Genomic DNA, 16,901 nt, shown 5'->3' on the forward strand with positions numbered 1-16,901 from the left:
CTTCACGGAACAGCTGGAGTTATACAAAGGTTAAATCCTACACAGATGGACTACTTCAGACAATTTGCACTGGAATTTTTTTAAAAGAGGAAAGGGAGTGGATAAACCGTGTTGAAATCTATGTCCCCTTGCCTTCAAGTTTACAATTGCGCACTACTTGTGTGTTGATCTATCACATAAAATCCCAAGAAAGGCAATACAAGTTTGTGGATGTGACGTGAAAATACACGGAAAAGGTGCGTACATTTTTAGCAAGGTCCTATACATCTCGGACTTATTCATGTCTGCAGAATTTGCCTCCCACAGTAAACCAAGCTCCATCCCATTTTTCACCTCCTGAGGGGAGGACTCACTTTGTTTGCTGGCTGTCCTCCCAGCTCCCGGTTGCATCATGCCTGGGAACTTCGCTCCAATGAGGGAGTCGCTTTGTGCTCTGCGCCGAGGGAGGAAAGGAGGGGGAGACACTCTCTGATCGACTGCAGCAGCGCTGAATCCATCAACAGGACGGGAATTCAAACAGGACTCCGGGCGGGCGGGATTCATCACCTGCGGAGAGAGGATTCCCCCTGGGAAAGCTCTTTTTGTTTTATTAGTTATTTATTTTTCCTGTTGACACAGTTAACGTGCAGGGACACCCTCTGTGTTTTGTTTTTGGGTTTTTTTGTGTGAGGAAAAGAGCCGCGCAGTTTTGTCCTTCCTGGGGTCGGGACGGGTCGGAGCTCGGCGCGGCGGCGATGGAACGCGTTCCCACCGGAAGGTGCCTCACGGAGCCGTGCGGCGCTCACGCACCGGGACTGTTGTAGTGTTTCTGGACATATCCGCTTAGTTTCTGTTCAGTATTCACTGTGCAGGAGGGAAGGGAGCCCGGGATGCCCGTAAGGAACAGGTACAACCTGGTGGACGATGTGGCGGACTCGCGGCTGCCGCTGCACAACGAGGAAGCTTATCAGCACGGGATATACTTCCAAGCCAAGGTGAAATATTATTTCTAACCAAACCGGCTTTCCCCCCCCACCACACTCGTATAGCGTTACCATGTGGTGGTGGCAGGTGTAGTGGACGGAGCAGCTGGGATCCATTATAAAGTTTGAACACATGGCAGCAGCAGGTACTGTATGAAGAGCATTATTCCAGGTTTATCCCAGAAATGTTGCTCTGATTGCTTTGAGATTCCAAAGACAGAATCAACAGCTGATCTGAGGGATGGGAGTATTGTGAAGATTGAACAACTCGGTAAATTATGAATCTGAAATGGAAGCCAACTTACAGTCTTATGTGTTTGTGGTTAGAACGTGGCTATTCAACGTTATTCTCATTTATAGTCAAGGATTTTCACCACAGGGCACCAGGACCGAATTTAAGTTGATCCCTGAGCCAGAAAACCAACAAAACACACAAACACACACACTCTATCTATCTATCTATCTATCTATCTATCTATCTATCTATCTATCTATCTATCTATCTATCTATCTATCTATCTATCTATCTATCTATCTATCTATCTATCTATCTTATGCATATATGTGTGTGTTTATTCGGGACACTGGCTATTTCCCAGGTTAAGAGCAGGACATGGGAGAACATGAAAGCAGGCATATTAAGAAGCAAGTAGGCTACTGCTGTTGAACTCTGGACTGTACCACTCCTTTGATTTAACCATTTTTGACACGGTGCTGTATCCTGTTTTACATTAGAGATTTCTGTGATGGAAGTCTTAATCAGTGACCCCAACAAGGGGGCCTAGTGGGCATTTCTGAAGAAAACTGATAAGCCACTATCACTGTAAGGTGCCTTAGTTTGTTAGATTTTTATGTAGATAACCAATACAAAACTATTTGAAAATGATGATGTCACAAACATAACGCTTGGCTCCAAGTACATTAGGTTTTCGGTTTGTTGTTGGAACATTTTCTTTCAGTGGATGAATACATTTGTAGAAATGGAGCCTTGTTTTTACGGGTCTGTTGTAGAAAGGACAAAAACAAAGATTGTTTCAGAAAATAAAAATATTCTGCTCTGAATGAATTCTTCTAGGCCAGGGGCCCACATCTTAAGTCTGGCCCTGCTTATTTGATAGATTTATCAAAATCTGAGGATTAATTGAAAAATTTATCACAACCACTCTTCTCCATCTAACAGCAAGAGAAATATCTCAGTTACTAAAATGACTCTGAGATTATGAATGAATAGAAATCAATGGGTGCACACATCAAGTCTCTAAATATTAAACAGCAAAGCCAAAGACATTTTTACCAAGTCAGTGGTACAGATTTTCTGCTCCCAGACCGTTTACTGCAATCAAAATAAGAGCAACATCAAAGGCAGCATGTTCCCCAGGGCCGCTCATGAATTCAAATATATGCAAGCTGCAAAGAGCTTACTAATAAGGGAAGGCTGTGTCATCTGTGCCATACTAAACTCATGTTTCAAATAGAACCATACAGTTTTGACATGTTGCAAGAAAAATCATTGTTTTGTATTACACAAAGTGATCTCTTTCGAAGGCTAAAGCTGCCCCAGATGCTGATGCTCAAATGATTAGTACGTATCGCAGGCAGAGACTGGTTGCGAATAGAGATGCACCAATTGCAAGTTTTCGGCTGGTTCCATTTTTCGAGATTTTCAAGTTGTCCTTTCGGCTGAAAGTGACACCATAAACAATTGGTCAGAGTAGGTGGACTCCAGATTGTTGAACAGATGTAACAATCATCTGAAAAAGAGTGACTTTCAATGTTATTTAAAAGCATAATTACAGCTATTTCTTTTTTTGCCGTATACCTATTAGTACACCAGTAAAGAAGATGAACTTATTTTCTAAATGGCCTCAGTGTCCAGCATAATATTTGGGAGTAGGCATTAGGGCATTCCTATGATAATTTGAGTAAAAACATCATGGTTTCACAGAATAAACACAATTTAAAACAAACATGGAGACCATGATTTAAATGTTCTGTTTATAACAGAATAGGCAAAATTTCTCACTTCTACTGCAAAATATTATTATAAAGACTGTTATACATTAATTATTATGTTTATATAAAGCATTTAACATGTTGCATGTTACATAGAAAGATTTTTGTACAATGAATTAAACAAACAAATAAAATAACCAGCAACTAAATGAGCTTATTGCACAGAATTTTTTCTCTTTTTTGCCAGTCTGCCCTTAGTGGAGTAACACTGGGAGTCTGATTAGGTGGTTATTTAGTCAGACTATCTGCTCAAGTAGCTAGCCTGCAGTCATCTGCTTAACAGACATGCCACTCGTAACTTGCAAAGTAAAATACAAAAAAAATATAAACCAAATTTGTTATGTTTTTTTTTAATTGTAATTGATGGAAAATATGTAGTAGCCTTCTTTCAGCCAGCTGAGTGTGCAGCAGGAGGTGTAGGGGTGCTGCACTGGTTTATTTTATCATTATCACTGTTATTCTGTAGGTTTGAGTGAAAAGCTCACTCAGGAAAAAAAAAAAAAAAAGATAAAAAAGTGCTTTTATTAGCATGGCCTGATAAAAATACAATTGAATATTTGATTGCCTCATTTGCTGAAGTATGATCTGACTTTGGTCACCTGTCGAGCAATCTGTGCATTTTCACATGGAAATAGTTGTTTACATAATCCTAATTTTGCCATGCTGTTTATAGGTCATTAACCATGTTTTTGCACAGCATGGGGCCATGGATGACTGATGCTGTTTTGTATTTGTGTCTATGTGTTTGCCACAGTACGTGGGAAGTCTTGACGTGCCCAGGCCCAACAGTCGGATGGAGATTGTGGCTGCTATGAGGAGAATCAGGGTAAGGTCAACACTTAGATTAGCCTACAAAGAAAAGGGACGCTTACATGGGTTTGTTTTAAGGATATTATCCAGTGATGTATTTTTGGTACACTAACAAATGTACAGTGACAATAAAAACACTGTTGGGAAAGGAAATATGGACTTCTATTGATGGATTTTATGGAATAAAGCTTTAAAAAGCCCCCTGTTGAAATAGCTGTTAAATTTGCTTTGCATCTATTTGTTGGGTGACGTCACAAGAGGTACAAGAATCAAGCTAACGAGCTGGAAATAGTAAACGTCTTGGCAGATAAGAGATTTTCAACAGATTTTGACTTTGATTCTGAAGTATTATGATTGAAGTGAGTTGTAAGGGATCCAGTGTAACGTATTTGAGCCAGCGTTTTGTTCTGATGACCTTCAAGCTAAGATTCTTCAAAACTTGATAAGTTGCTTTACGCAGTATGAATTGTCAATAGAGGCATGTGTGCAGGGAAGCTTGTTTTTTTTCAAGATTTTTCTCCTGATTAGTGAATGATTTACAAAAAAATTTATTAAAAGGTCAAAGAAATGCCTGGCTGGTAGTTACTCCTGTGATTTAGAATCAATGTTGCTTGTCTTTTATAACGTTTTCTAACATGAGCTGATCAACTTGATTCTTGTACCTATTGCGATGTCATTGACCCATATTCATATAAAACAGAATTATAATTTATTTCTTCTGCACCTTTTAAAATAACTTTGCATTTACATAAAATCCTGCCATGGAAATCCATACATTCGTCACCCAGCTGAGTTTTTACTGTCAGTGTATATTTGAGAAATGAAACACATTCTGGATAGTTTCTTTGAATTGTTTACAGTCACCGTCATTGTAAGAGGTTGGGATAAACAAACTTGTGTTATGGCCATTATCTGTTAAAACATGTTTTGTCATTATATTTTATGAATGGTTGCTAAAAACAATGTTTGTAGGGATTTTATCACTTATCTGAAGTCTTTTGGAGATTGCTACGTGATGGAGGAGTGAGACGCCTTTAACATTAACCCTGTAATCACACAGAATAAAAAGCGTGTCCTGTCAGATGCAGTTTGTACAAGCAGTGCAGTGATGCGTTCGCTGACCGCAGAACAACAGAACACAACGCTTGAAAGCAATTCAGAGAGGCCTTTTTATAGAAAGGAAATGGCTGAAAGACTGAGATGGATTTTGCACCTTTCTGAATTAGTGGGTGAGGTGTGTGTCTGTTGGTGTTTATTATGATTTTGATTAAACTAAATGTTGCCTATTTTTATTGCACTCAGATGAGTTGATAGTCAGTTGGATTTATTTACAGGCTTTATCTTGTTTTCCTCTCATAAAGTCTTCATTTACTTTATGTTATTACAAAGATAATTAGTTTATTTTTCCTCTCCGAGCAGAAGCTAAACAGGAAACTGTGGACAGTTCTGTAATTTATGTGTGACTCACCGGACAAACATGCTTCAGAAATGACAGGCCTCCCAGATCGGACTGAGTGAACATGCAGGAAGGAATTAGATGAGTTTGCTTTTGATTAACAGCCATGCCTGGATGAATCAGTTAATACATTTCAACTTTTTCTGCTCTCTCTTTCTTTTCATTCCAGTTTTATTTGGTTTGTCAGAGACTGCCGTATAGAAATAAAATAAATAATGCTTCAGATAGAGAGAGACTATAACCATCTGCTGAGCAGAGTCAGGAAAGTCTTAAAAGAAAAAAAAATATAACGTTTAATATATCACCATGACTCAGCAGGTGTTTATGAAGCCAATACATCCACTACGATTGGTTCTTGCTGCAACTCTTAAAGCGTGGTGCCGAACAATTTAGTGTTGATGAAAGAGGCAGTGTCCTATGATGAGAATAAATTATCCATTTAATACAAACAACCTTGGTTTATTAAATTGTCATTTGTGTTTGACATGATCTCTGCTGGCAGTGATCAAAGATTCTCATTTATGGATGAGGTTTTTACTTTGATCTGTGCATGACCTGTTTCATTTTTAATGCCATGTCCTTTAAACAGCCCTGAATGTTGGATTTAATTGCTTGAAAAATCTGCAATACAGAACCTTACAAAAGTGTTCATGTTATTCATGACACATTTTGCCACATTACAGCAAAAACTTCAAGGTATTTTTGTGGATTTTATGTGATAGACAAAGACAAATAACTACAAAGTGGGCAGGCAATTATATGCGTTTTTTCTTATACTTTTACAAAAAGTAAGTTTTAAAAGTGTGGGATGCATTTATATACAGCTTCTTTAGTGTAACACCACTAAGTACAATCCAGAAAACTAACACTGTACATCACTTTCAAAACACGACCCCCACTGTGAAACATGGTGATGGCATCATAATGCTGTGAGGAAGCTTTTTTTCCCCTAAAGGGACATGGAAGCTAGGCGGAGTTTATAGAATGAGGGATGAAGGTAAATACGGAGCAATCCTGGAAGGAAACCTGTTATAGTGTGCAAAAGAGGTGAGACTGAGGAGGAAGTTCACCTTCCAGCAGGGAAATGACAGCTGTATTGACTCAGAGGAGCTGAATACTGTATGCTACACTACTAGATTTTATTTGTACAAAATGTTATAAGCCATGTATCCTTTCCCTTCCACTTCACACATGTTTTCTACTTTGTGTTGATCTTTCACATTAAATACATTGACGTTTGTGGTTGCAATGTGTACGTCCTTGTGGTTTAATACTTGTGGTTTAATACTCAACTATGTACTTGTTAAGTTCAGATTGAGTAACTAAAAAAGCTCTGATTATATTGTTGCGTTTTGAATTTTGTTGTCTTTGAGTAGAGTCGGCCTACCTGCCTCGCTCTGCAGCAGTCTTTAAGTGTCAGCTTAATATTTAATGGTTTAATATGAGAATGGCAGGGATCCTCTCATCTAGCCGCCTCCCAGCAGAACAGCAACCATGAGCACATTTCCCAGTGTCCCAACGCACTTAGACAGTTAAAAATACACATAATTATCATTAAAATGGCTCTGATGGGACCAAAAGCATCAACACACACACTTGTATTCTACATCTGCTGTGGTGCTGATGTGCTCCTGAACCCATAAAAGATAAAATATTTCAGTTTTGCCTGACCCAAAGGGCCTGTGTAAACTCCAGCACTGTGACACCACCCAGTAAGGTCCCTGTATTTAGCTGCATTGGATGCAGGTAACAAAAAGAGTCACTGGATATGCTGAACTTGACATTCTGTGTATGGACACTTGCACTAAGGGTTCAGTAAATTGCTTCTAAACCATGCTGTGGTTTTCCGTCGAACCTTAGTTGTAAACTAAATTGAGTTAATTAATGCAAAGTTACTTTATCTCACTGTAAGATTAATCACTTGTGGACTGGCTGGATGCTCAGTCTGACATACAGTACAGACCATAAGTTTGGACACACCTTCTCATTCAAAGAGTTTTCTTTATTTTCATGACTATGAATATTGTAGCTTCACACTGAAGGCATCAAAACTATGAATTAACACATGTGGAATTATATACTGAACAAAAAAGTGTGAAACAACTGAAAATATGTCTTATATTCTAGGTTCTTCAAAGTAGCCACCTTTTGCTTTGATTACTGCTCCACACACTCTTGGCATTCTGTTGATGAGCATCAAGAGGTAGTCACCTGAAATGGTTTTCCAACAGTCATGAAGGAGTTCCCAGACATGCTTAGCACTTGTTGGCCCTTTTGCCTTCACTCTGCGGTCCTGCTCACCCTAAACCATCTCGATTGGGTTCAGGTCCGGTGACTGTGGAGGCCAGGTCATCTGGTGCAGCACCCCATCGCTCTCCTTCTTGGTCAAATAGCCCTTACACAGCCTGGAGGTGTGTTTGGGGTCATTGTCCTGTTGAAAAATAAATGATGGTCCAACTAAACGCAAACCGGATGGAATAGCATGCCGCTGCAAGATGCTGTGGTAGCCATGCTGGTTCAGTATGCCTTCAATTTTGAATAAATCCCCAACAGTGTCACCAGCAAAGCACCCCCACACCATCACACCTCCTCCATGCTTCACGGTGGGAACCAGGCATATAGAGTCCATCCATTCATCTCTTCTGCGCCGCACAAAGACACAGTGGTTGGAACCAAAAATCTCAAACTTGGACTCATCAGACCAAAGCACAAATTTCCACTGGTCTAATGTCCATTCCTTGTGTTCTTTAGCCCAAACAAGTCTCTTCTGCTTGTTGCCTGTCCTCAGCAGTGGTTTCCTAGCAGCTATTTTACCATGAAGGCCTGATTCACACAGTCTCCTCTTAACAGTTGTTCTAGAGATGTGTCTGCTGCTAGAACTCTGTGTGGCATTGACCTGTTCTCTAATCTGAGCTGCTTTTAACCTGCGATTTCTGAGGCTGGTGACTCGGATGAACTTATCGTCCGCAGCAGAGGTGACTCTTGGTCTTCCTTTCCTTGGGTGGTCCTCATGTGAGCCAGTTTCTTTGTAGCGCTTGATGGTTTTTGCGACTGCACTAGGGGACACTTTCAAAGTTTCCCAATTGTTCGGACTGACTGACCTTCATTTCTTAAAGTAATGATGGCCACTCGTTTTTCTTTACTTAGCTGCTTTTTTCTTGCCATAATACAAATTCTAACAGTCTATTCAGTTGGACTATCAGCTGTGTACTGTATCCACCTCCTGCACAACACAACTGATGGTCCCAACCCCATTTATAAGGCTTGAAATCCCACTTATTAAACCTGACAAGGCACACTTGTGAAGTGAAAACCATTTCAGGTGACTACCTCTTGAAGCTCATCAACAGAATGCCAAGAGTGTGTGGAGCAGTAATCAAAGCAAAAGGTGACTACTTTGAAGAACCTAGAATATAAGACATATTTTCAGTTGTTTCACACTTTTTTGTTCAGTATATAATTCCACATGTGTTAATTCATAGTTTTGATGCCTTCAGTGTGAAGCTACAATATTCATAGTCATGAAAATAAAGAAAACTCTTTGAATGAGAATGTGTGTCCAAACTTTTGGTCTGTACTGTAAGTGGATTATTTAATAAAATAAATTGTAATGTTTTTGATGAGTCTGATAAAGTAGAACATTTTTATAAATATTAAAAAACCTTAGGACAGCTGCAAATTTCCAGGTCAAACCTACTTAAGCAGATTTTGCAGATACAAGTGTTTAATGTCTGACTTTTTTGTACAGGGTTTTATTACTTGGCCTATTCTGTCACTGATCTAATATACATGTGAATATATTACATAACTTCTCTTTCATATAAATGTAGGAGCAAGCTGACTGGCAGTGAGCAGCAGCATGTAGTTGAAGGGCAGGCACTGTGTTACTCTATTATTCCAGTGACTCCAGCACTCTTTCTAGTATATCTCATTAAAAAAACTTTAAATTAGGTTTGCACATTAACACATGAAGGCACAAACAGGCATCTAATCAGTGCAACCTTTGGGAAAACTGTAACAGATAGAGAACGTGTCTAAATGTGGCTAAACACTTATGTTGCTGCAGTTTGCATTGAAACTTGCAGAAATCAAATTTTTTTGTCACTTTACTCAAAGTAGTACCAAACTTTTGACCACCACGACTTTTGAAAATTTTGAAAAAACCTTTAAAACCTGTCTCATTACGGAGTAATACGCTGCTTTTTCTGCCACGTTTGATTTGAAACAGTAGTGCACCCAATGACAGGAGCCGAACTGACTTAAAGGCACACGCCTGCAGACAGAAACACATGCTGCTGCCGACTGCATGGGAGTCTTCCACACAGCAACTTGAAGAACAGCAGCAGGAGCCCTTACTAGTAGGTATGGATGAGTGTCACACTCTGATGGTATCATATCCTTGAGTAAAAATACAACAGTATCACATTTACCCCCGACATTGAAAATATATGCATTCAAAAATCAAATTGCTTATTTAAAACAGAAAAAGCAACAATTATTCGTGCTAAATATTAAAACATATTAATTACACAGACTTATTCCTGAATATAGAATAAACAGCTGCTAAATTTAGGAGTAGTTTTCAAGTACATATTTCACAAATTATTTTTTGAATAATTAGCCCCAGCATTACTTTAGCCATGCTGAGCGTCATTTTCCTTTGCATTTTAATTTAATGTCAGTGTTGTCAAAGCTTGCTTGGATGGCATCGCTATCAGCATTGCTGCTGGAATTTCAGACAATTGAATTAAAAATAAGAAAAAAGTATTTTTATGTTTAAGAAGTATCTGGAGTAATATTGTTGGTCCTATATTGTTTAAATCAATATCATTTTTCATTTCTGGGTTGAACTTTGAGTTATTTGCTCTTTTTGAAGTTTCACCGTCTGCTTTTTACACCTCTTATTAAAGTGCAAGCTCCAGTAGCTGTTTGTTCAGTCTCTGGTTTCAACTACGTGGGAAGAATTTCTTTGCCAGAGCTTTACAAACCCTCTCACGTAGTCTGTGTCCTAACATATAAGCAATAAAGGGCAAGGGTGCTCCTTTAGGGTTATTTGCCAAATCAAATATCGACTAATCTTTCTGACTTTCCCTTCATCTCTTTTTTACATAAAGCGAAGCACTTCTCTTTTCATTTGGAAGCATAGCTTTTTAACCGAGGCAATGAACAAAGTCTCAATGGAGTTGTTTGTAATTAAAGAAGGTGAAAATTTAGCTTGATGGAAGTTGGAGACCAGACTGTGGAGGAAGACGTGGAACGGAGAGGGGTTGTGTGGCGGCTGGCAGAGCCGTACTGGTTTCATCTCCCTCAGCTAATCTCCTTAGTCTCAGTCAATGTGGCAAAACAGCAGCAGGCATCACACAGAGGATGGCAGTTTGCAGAGCAGAGGCATTCCGCCCTTGTTGAGGGAAGTTTTATCAGTGCATTGTAAAAGTATTCACACCCCTTTAAATTTTCCACATGCCACCACAACCTATGGTACTACTATACAGTGGTTTTATGTGATAGACAAAGTAGTGCATGATTGTGAAATGGAAGGAAAGCATACATGGTTTTAATTTGTTTCTACAAATTAAAATCTGGAAAGAGCTGCATGGATTTGTGTTCAGCTCACTTGTGTCAATACTTTGTAGAACCCCCTGTGGCTGCAGTTAGAGCTGCCTGTGTTTTGACACACAGACCAAACAACCATGCACACACATGCTCACATCTAATGTTAATCAACTAACATTTAACACTTATAACCTTTTTGGATGTGGGAGGAAACTGGAGTACCAGGAGAGACCCCCAGGGACACCAGGCCAAGAGGCACGTCAGTGTACAATTACACAAAACAATAAATAAAAGCTACATACAATTAAAACATCATAAAACTGATTTAAGTACAAAACCAATGGAAAATAGAGAATAGAGAAGAATAGAGCATAAAATTATGACTTTCTTGAAATAATTTAAAAGAGGTTTAAAAATAGCAGTTTAATAAAGTTTTAAATTCTTTCAGAAAAATAAATTGTTGGAGCTGTAATCACTTGTTCCAGGACCAAGTGCAGTGTAGAAAATGTATTTTTACTAAATTCTGGGCAAACTGTGGGCAATCACATACAAACTCCATGCAGAAAGAGCCCAAGCCACAATTAGAGCCCTAGCCACTGTTCCACCATGCAGACTGCTTTGCAGATGTAGATCCTGAAATGTTTGCTTATTCTTCTTTACATAGTAGATGATGTTCAGTCAGATTGAATGGAGAGCGTCTGTGAATCCCAGTTTTTCCACGTCTTTCCACAGATTTTCAAATAAAATTAGGTTTTGACTTTGTGCAGGGTTACTTTTCAGTCACACATACTATTTTGCCCGTGGGCCAAAAAGTTTAGTTTTGGTCTGATCAGAGAACCTTCTTCCATGTGTTTGCTGTGTCTCCTACCTGGCTTTTGGTAGCTTAAACAGAACCTTTTATGTCTTTCTTCTAGTCACTTTCTATATACAGCAGATTTTTGGAGTGCATGGCTAATAGTTCTCTAGTCAACCAATTCTCCTCAGTGAGCATTGGATCTCTGCTGCTCTTCCAAAGTTACCATGTGACCGTTGGCTGCTTCTCTGATTAAGGTTCTCCTTGCTTCGCCTGCAACTGTAGGTGAATCACCATGTCTTGTCTTGGAAGATGTGTTGAGTGAGATGCCTATAGCTTGGGATATTGTTTTACAACCTAACCCTGCTTAAAAAAAGAGCTGCACAGTATATTGAATCCCAGATATTATTGCAATATCATTGTGTGCAATATCGCAGTTACAACAGACTTCTTTGGTGCAATATTTGGTGGGATTTCACACTTTAAGTGCCATGCATGCAAATTTTGTATGCCACTAATGTTTTTGACTTGTTAGGTAGATTTTTACAGCCTTAGATGCCCACACTTGCGAATGGTGAAATGGAGGACCCAAATGCAGAGAGGAGGGAGGCAGGGAAAAAAATAAATCAGGAAAATTACTGATGGAGAGCACAACAGGGAAAACAGAAAACTGACACCAACAAAACATAGTAATCACTGTCAGAATGCAAACCTAGGAACACATTGAAACTCCAAATACTGCAGATTGTCACATTACTATGATTAAAAGGATACACTAGGAACCAAGGAAACAAAGAAATCATGCAGCCACAAATCTTTGTCCTTGGACTTCATGGTGGCCTTTGCTTACTAATCTTCTCCACCAAACCTTGGTGGCCTTCACAGAACAACTGTACTTGCTGAGATTTAATTCCACAGAGATGGACTCTATTTACTTATTAGGAGACTTCTGGATGGGATTATTGGAACTGGATTTTATTATTGGAGTAAAGGGACAGAATCTAAATTATGGGGTAAGAACGCTGTCAAAAACAATGTGTGTGTCAAGACGGAAATGTGTGCATATTAGTCAATAGTTGTGCATAAGTAAAATCCAAAAGAGGTATTGTATATTTTTTCTATAAGAATACAAAATAAAATGTTACAGCTTCAAGAAATTACAAGCACAAACTTCAAGTTTACAGTTGTGTTTTATTCTTTATGAATACAATGTGCTATAACAGTTTGTGAATACAATTTATTTTCTGTGAGAATATGAATTTACATCAGCGACTCGGTGTCACGTGATCTCAGGCTGGTTAGTGGAGCATAGTTAGTCGATTCGCGTTGCGCATGCGCTGTCACACTCCTTACCGCCAGTAAACGTAGTGCCAGAATGGGAAATAATTCAGTCTAAAAGGAATATTAGGAACAGAGGGGAGATAGGGGGGAAATCAAGAGTATTATAAATAAAGTATTTTCTTATTTTTATGAAATACAAAAATAAAACATAGAATATAGTGGGCGGAGTTATACAATGATGTACAGTAGGTGGCGGTATGCACCTCTGAATTTGTTGCGTACCGCCAGCAGAAGAAGAAGAAGCAGCAGCACTAGCGCGAAGATAACGGACCAAGAGCATATATTAACGACATTAAGACATATATAAACTTTTTAACATTACCTGGCTTTGTACAGTAGTTTCTTGGTCCGTCATCTTAGCACTAGTGCTGCTGCTTCTTCTTCTTCTTCAGCTGGCGGTTATAGCATATTGTATTCATAAAGAATAAACCACAACTGTAAACTTTAACTTTGAGTTTGTAATTTCTTGAAGCTGTAACATTTTATTTTGTATTCTTATAGAAAAAATATACAATACCTCTTTTGGATTTTATTTATGTACAACTATTGACTAATATGCACACATTTCCGTCTTTACATACACATTGTTTTTGACAGTGTTCTTACCCCATACTAAATGCACAACAAATTTCCTATTTTTGTAAATATTTTAAAATCATGTTTATTTTTTTCCATATTACAACTTGCTATTTTGTGTCAAATAAAATCCAAATTAATTACACTGAAGTTTGCGACACCCACACACATTGCATGAAAACTCGCCCCACTGCGCTGGTTTTTTAAGAATTTGATTCATTTCATTCAGTTTGACCGGTGGCTCAGAAAGTGTGTGCTCACAGAGATGTTTGTAGGCACGTTTTGTGTGTTTCTGAGAGCGGTCTATTATAGCGAGACCCGTCATGACCTCCTTGATTGATTAACGAGGCCAGATAACAAAGGCTGGTGTTCCGGTCCATCCGCACGGAAAAATCCGGCTTCTTCCACGGCTCGCTGGTTTAGAAAAGGACGCGGGTGGGTGTGCTGGAATTTCTTTGGGAAACGAACATGTTCTATTTACAGGAGGCCTGTGTCTCTCAACAAAAAAGAAACAAGTTTAAGGCAATACTCCTGCTCATCTCATCTCTCTGCACCCTCTTAGTCTCTTATTCCCTTCATCCGCTCCACTGCTATTTTCCTTCCATCTCCTTACTCTCCTCCTACCAAAATAGAGTCTCGATTTAGCCCATGTCTGACTATCTACTGAGTACTGACAGGAATAGATGTTGGGCTGAGGGCAGGCTGCGCATGTTTTTCTTTGAATTTTGATCAGCTCTAATGGGATTTTAAGGCTCCCTCACGTGTCCTTCAGGATGCAGCCTCCTTCCTGGTCTACCAGGAGGAAGATTTATTTTTTGTTTGTTTTGGGACTTTTCTGTGTGGAACATCTCATGAGAGGGCCTCTGTTTGGTGTGCAGGGAAGAAGTAAACTTAACATTCTTATTAGTTCCATACACCAATTTGTTGAATCTTTGTCAGTCTTATATGAGTTCTCTGAACTGTCACAACTCAGTATAGACTGCTAATATGTCTTGAAGTCACAGTCACTCTGGACCTGTAAGAGAATGAAGCCCAGGTTTTTTTTTTATTTTGTCAGCTTCTGTTTCTGTTGTAAAACTACAAGTAGAAAATGTGTTTCTCTATAACAAATATTAGCAGATAAATTTGAAGGGCAGATGATTTTTATTCTTCCAGTCTCTATTCCTTTATCAATTGTTAGAGCTGCGGGGGTGCTGGATGCTCTCCAAGCTGCCAAAGGGCAGGAGACAAGGCTTGTCAGTGTGTCAGTTCATCACAAGCCTACCTAAGCTTGCCTTTGACTGCAGAGGAAAAATAGAGCACCAGAAAACCACTGCACTGCCCAACTAATCTTTATACAGCAATTTCAATTGCTGGAAAGCATTCATAAAAACAAATATTTGTGGTATTGGTGGATTTCAAAAAGTTGAAAAACTAGAGAAGTAATTACATTAATTAGATTCTATTCTACTAACACATTGGTTTGCAGAACTTGCTAATGCACTTAGGTTAATCACCAGGACAATGAGCCAAAACACATTAGCAGGACCACTTCTAACTGTTTAAAAAAACAAAATAAAATGAAGGTTTTGCAGTGGCCTAGTCAGAGTCTGGAATTAAATCTGATTGAGATGCTGTTGCATGACCATAAACAGATTGTTCATGCTCAAAGAAACCCCTACATGGCTGAAATAAAACTATTGGTGGGTCAACATTCCTCCACAGGGATGTACAAGACTCCTTGCTGGTTATCACAAGCTCTTGATGGCATTTACTTTGGTGCTTCTCCAGTGGACATTGAGTGAGAGGTGTGGTACATCTTAGACATGCTAGTCTATAATAAACTTCAATGTATTTATTGAGATTTTATGTTATAGCTACTTTATAACATAAAATAGAACATAATTATGCTATGGAAGTTAATGACACATGGTTTTCAAATATTTTAACAAATAAAAATTGCAATTGAAAGCTAAATCAAACTTCTGTGAAATCAAACTGTCCACTTAGGAAGCAACACTGATGGACAATGAGTTTCACATGCTGTTGTGCAAATGGAATAGACAACAGGGGGAAATATTTGGTGATTAGAAAGACACACTCAATAAAGGAGTGGTTCTGCAGGTGGGGACCACAGACCACTTCTCAGTACCTATGCTTTCTGGCTGATATTTTGGTCACTTTTGAATGTTGGTGGTGCTTTCACACTCGTGGTAGCATGAGACGGACTCTACAACCCACACAAGTGGCTCAGGTAGTGCAGCTCATCCAGGATGGCACATCAATGCGAGCTGTGGCAAGAAGGTTTGCTGTGTCTGTCAGCGTAGTGTCCAGAGCTTGGAGGCGCTACCAGGAGACAGGCCAGTACACCAGGAGACGTGGAGGAGGCCGTAGGAGGGCAACAACCCAGCAGCAGGACCACTACCTCTGCCTTTGTGCAAGAAGGAACAGGAGGAGCACTGCCAGAGTCCTGCAAAATGACCTCCAGCAGGCCACAAATGTGCATGTGTCTGCACAAGCGGTTAAAAACCGACTCCATGAGGATGGTATGAGGTTCCGACGTCCACAAATGGGGGTTGTGCTCACACCCAAAACCGTGCATGACGCTTGGCATTTGCCAGAGAACACCAGGATTGGCAAATTTGCCACTGGCGCCCTGTGCTCTTCACAGATGAAAGCAGTTTCACACTGAGCAAATGTGACAGACGTGACAGAGTCTGGAGACACCGTGGAGAGTGATCTGCTGCCTGCAACATCCTTCACCATGACCGGTTTGGCAGTGGGTCAGTAATGGTATGGGGTGGCATTTCTTTGGAGGGCCGCAAGGCTGGATGCTTTAGTCCAGGTCTGGGAGGAGATCCCTCAGGAGACCATCCTTTGTCTCATCAGGAGCATGCCCAGGTGTTGTAGGGAGGTCATACAGACACGTGGAGGCCACACACAATACTGAGCCTCATTTTGACTTGTTTTAAGGACATTACATCAAAGTTGGATCAGTCTGTAGTGTGTTTTTCCACTTTAATTTTGTGTGTGACTCCAAATCCAGGCCTCCATTGGTAAAAAAATTTAATTTCCATTGATGATTTTTGTGTGATTTTGTTGTCAGTGCATTCAACTTTGTGCAAAACAAAGTATTCAATGAGAATATTTCATTCATTCAGATCTAGGATGTGTTATTTGAGTGTTCTCTTTATTTTATTGAGCAGTTATCTGTATAAAAGGCACCTTTCCACACACTCAATCAAACAAACTCCAACCTCTCCACAATGGCCAAGAGCAGAGAGCTGTGTAAGGACATCAGGTATAAACAGGAAAATAGCCAAGCAGCTTGGTGAGAAGGCAACAACTATTGGTGCAATTATGAGAAAATGGAAGAAGTTCAAGATGACGGTCAATCTCCCTCGGTCTGGGGCTCCAT

At 39.5% G+C, this 16,901-nt stretch overlaps 1 protein-coding gene across 2 annotated transcripts in view; it reads left to right on the forward strand.

Annotated features, from left to right (window-relative positions):
- The first annotated feature begins 401 nt into the window (after window positions 1-401).
- The window catches only part of si:dkey-34e4.1 (carboxyl-terminal PDZ ligand of neuronal nitric oxide synthase protein), a 73,962-nt gene continuing 57,462 nt past the window's right edge, over window positions 402-16,901 (forward strand). Inside the window, exons 1-2 of one of the 2 annotated variants that reach the window (XM_047373648.1) lie at window positions 402-974; window positions 3,730-3,801. In XM_047373648.1, the coding sequence (XP_047229604.1) occupies window positions 870-974; window positions 3,730-3,801 (177 nt within the window). In that variant the 5' untranslated portion in view covers window positions 402-869. The remainder of the gene's footprint in view (window positions 975-3,729; window positions 3,802-16,901) is intronic. The other variant, XM_047373647.1, reaches the window with a different exon arrangement.

Source organism: Girardinichthys multiradiatus, chromosome 8, assembly GCF_021462225.1.
Source record: "Girardinichthys multiradiatus isolate DD_20200921_A chromosome 8, DD_fGirMul_XY1, whole genome shotgun sequence".
In the NCBI taxonomy this organism is placed as follows: Eukaryota; Metazoa; Chordata; class Actinopteri; order Cyprinodontiformes; family Goodeidae; genus Girardinichthys; species Girardinichthys multiradiatus.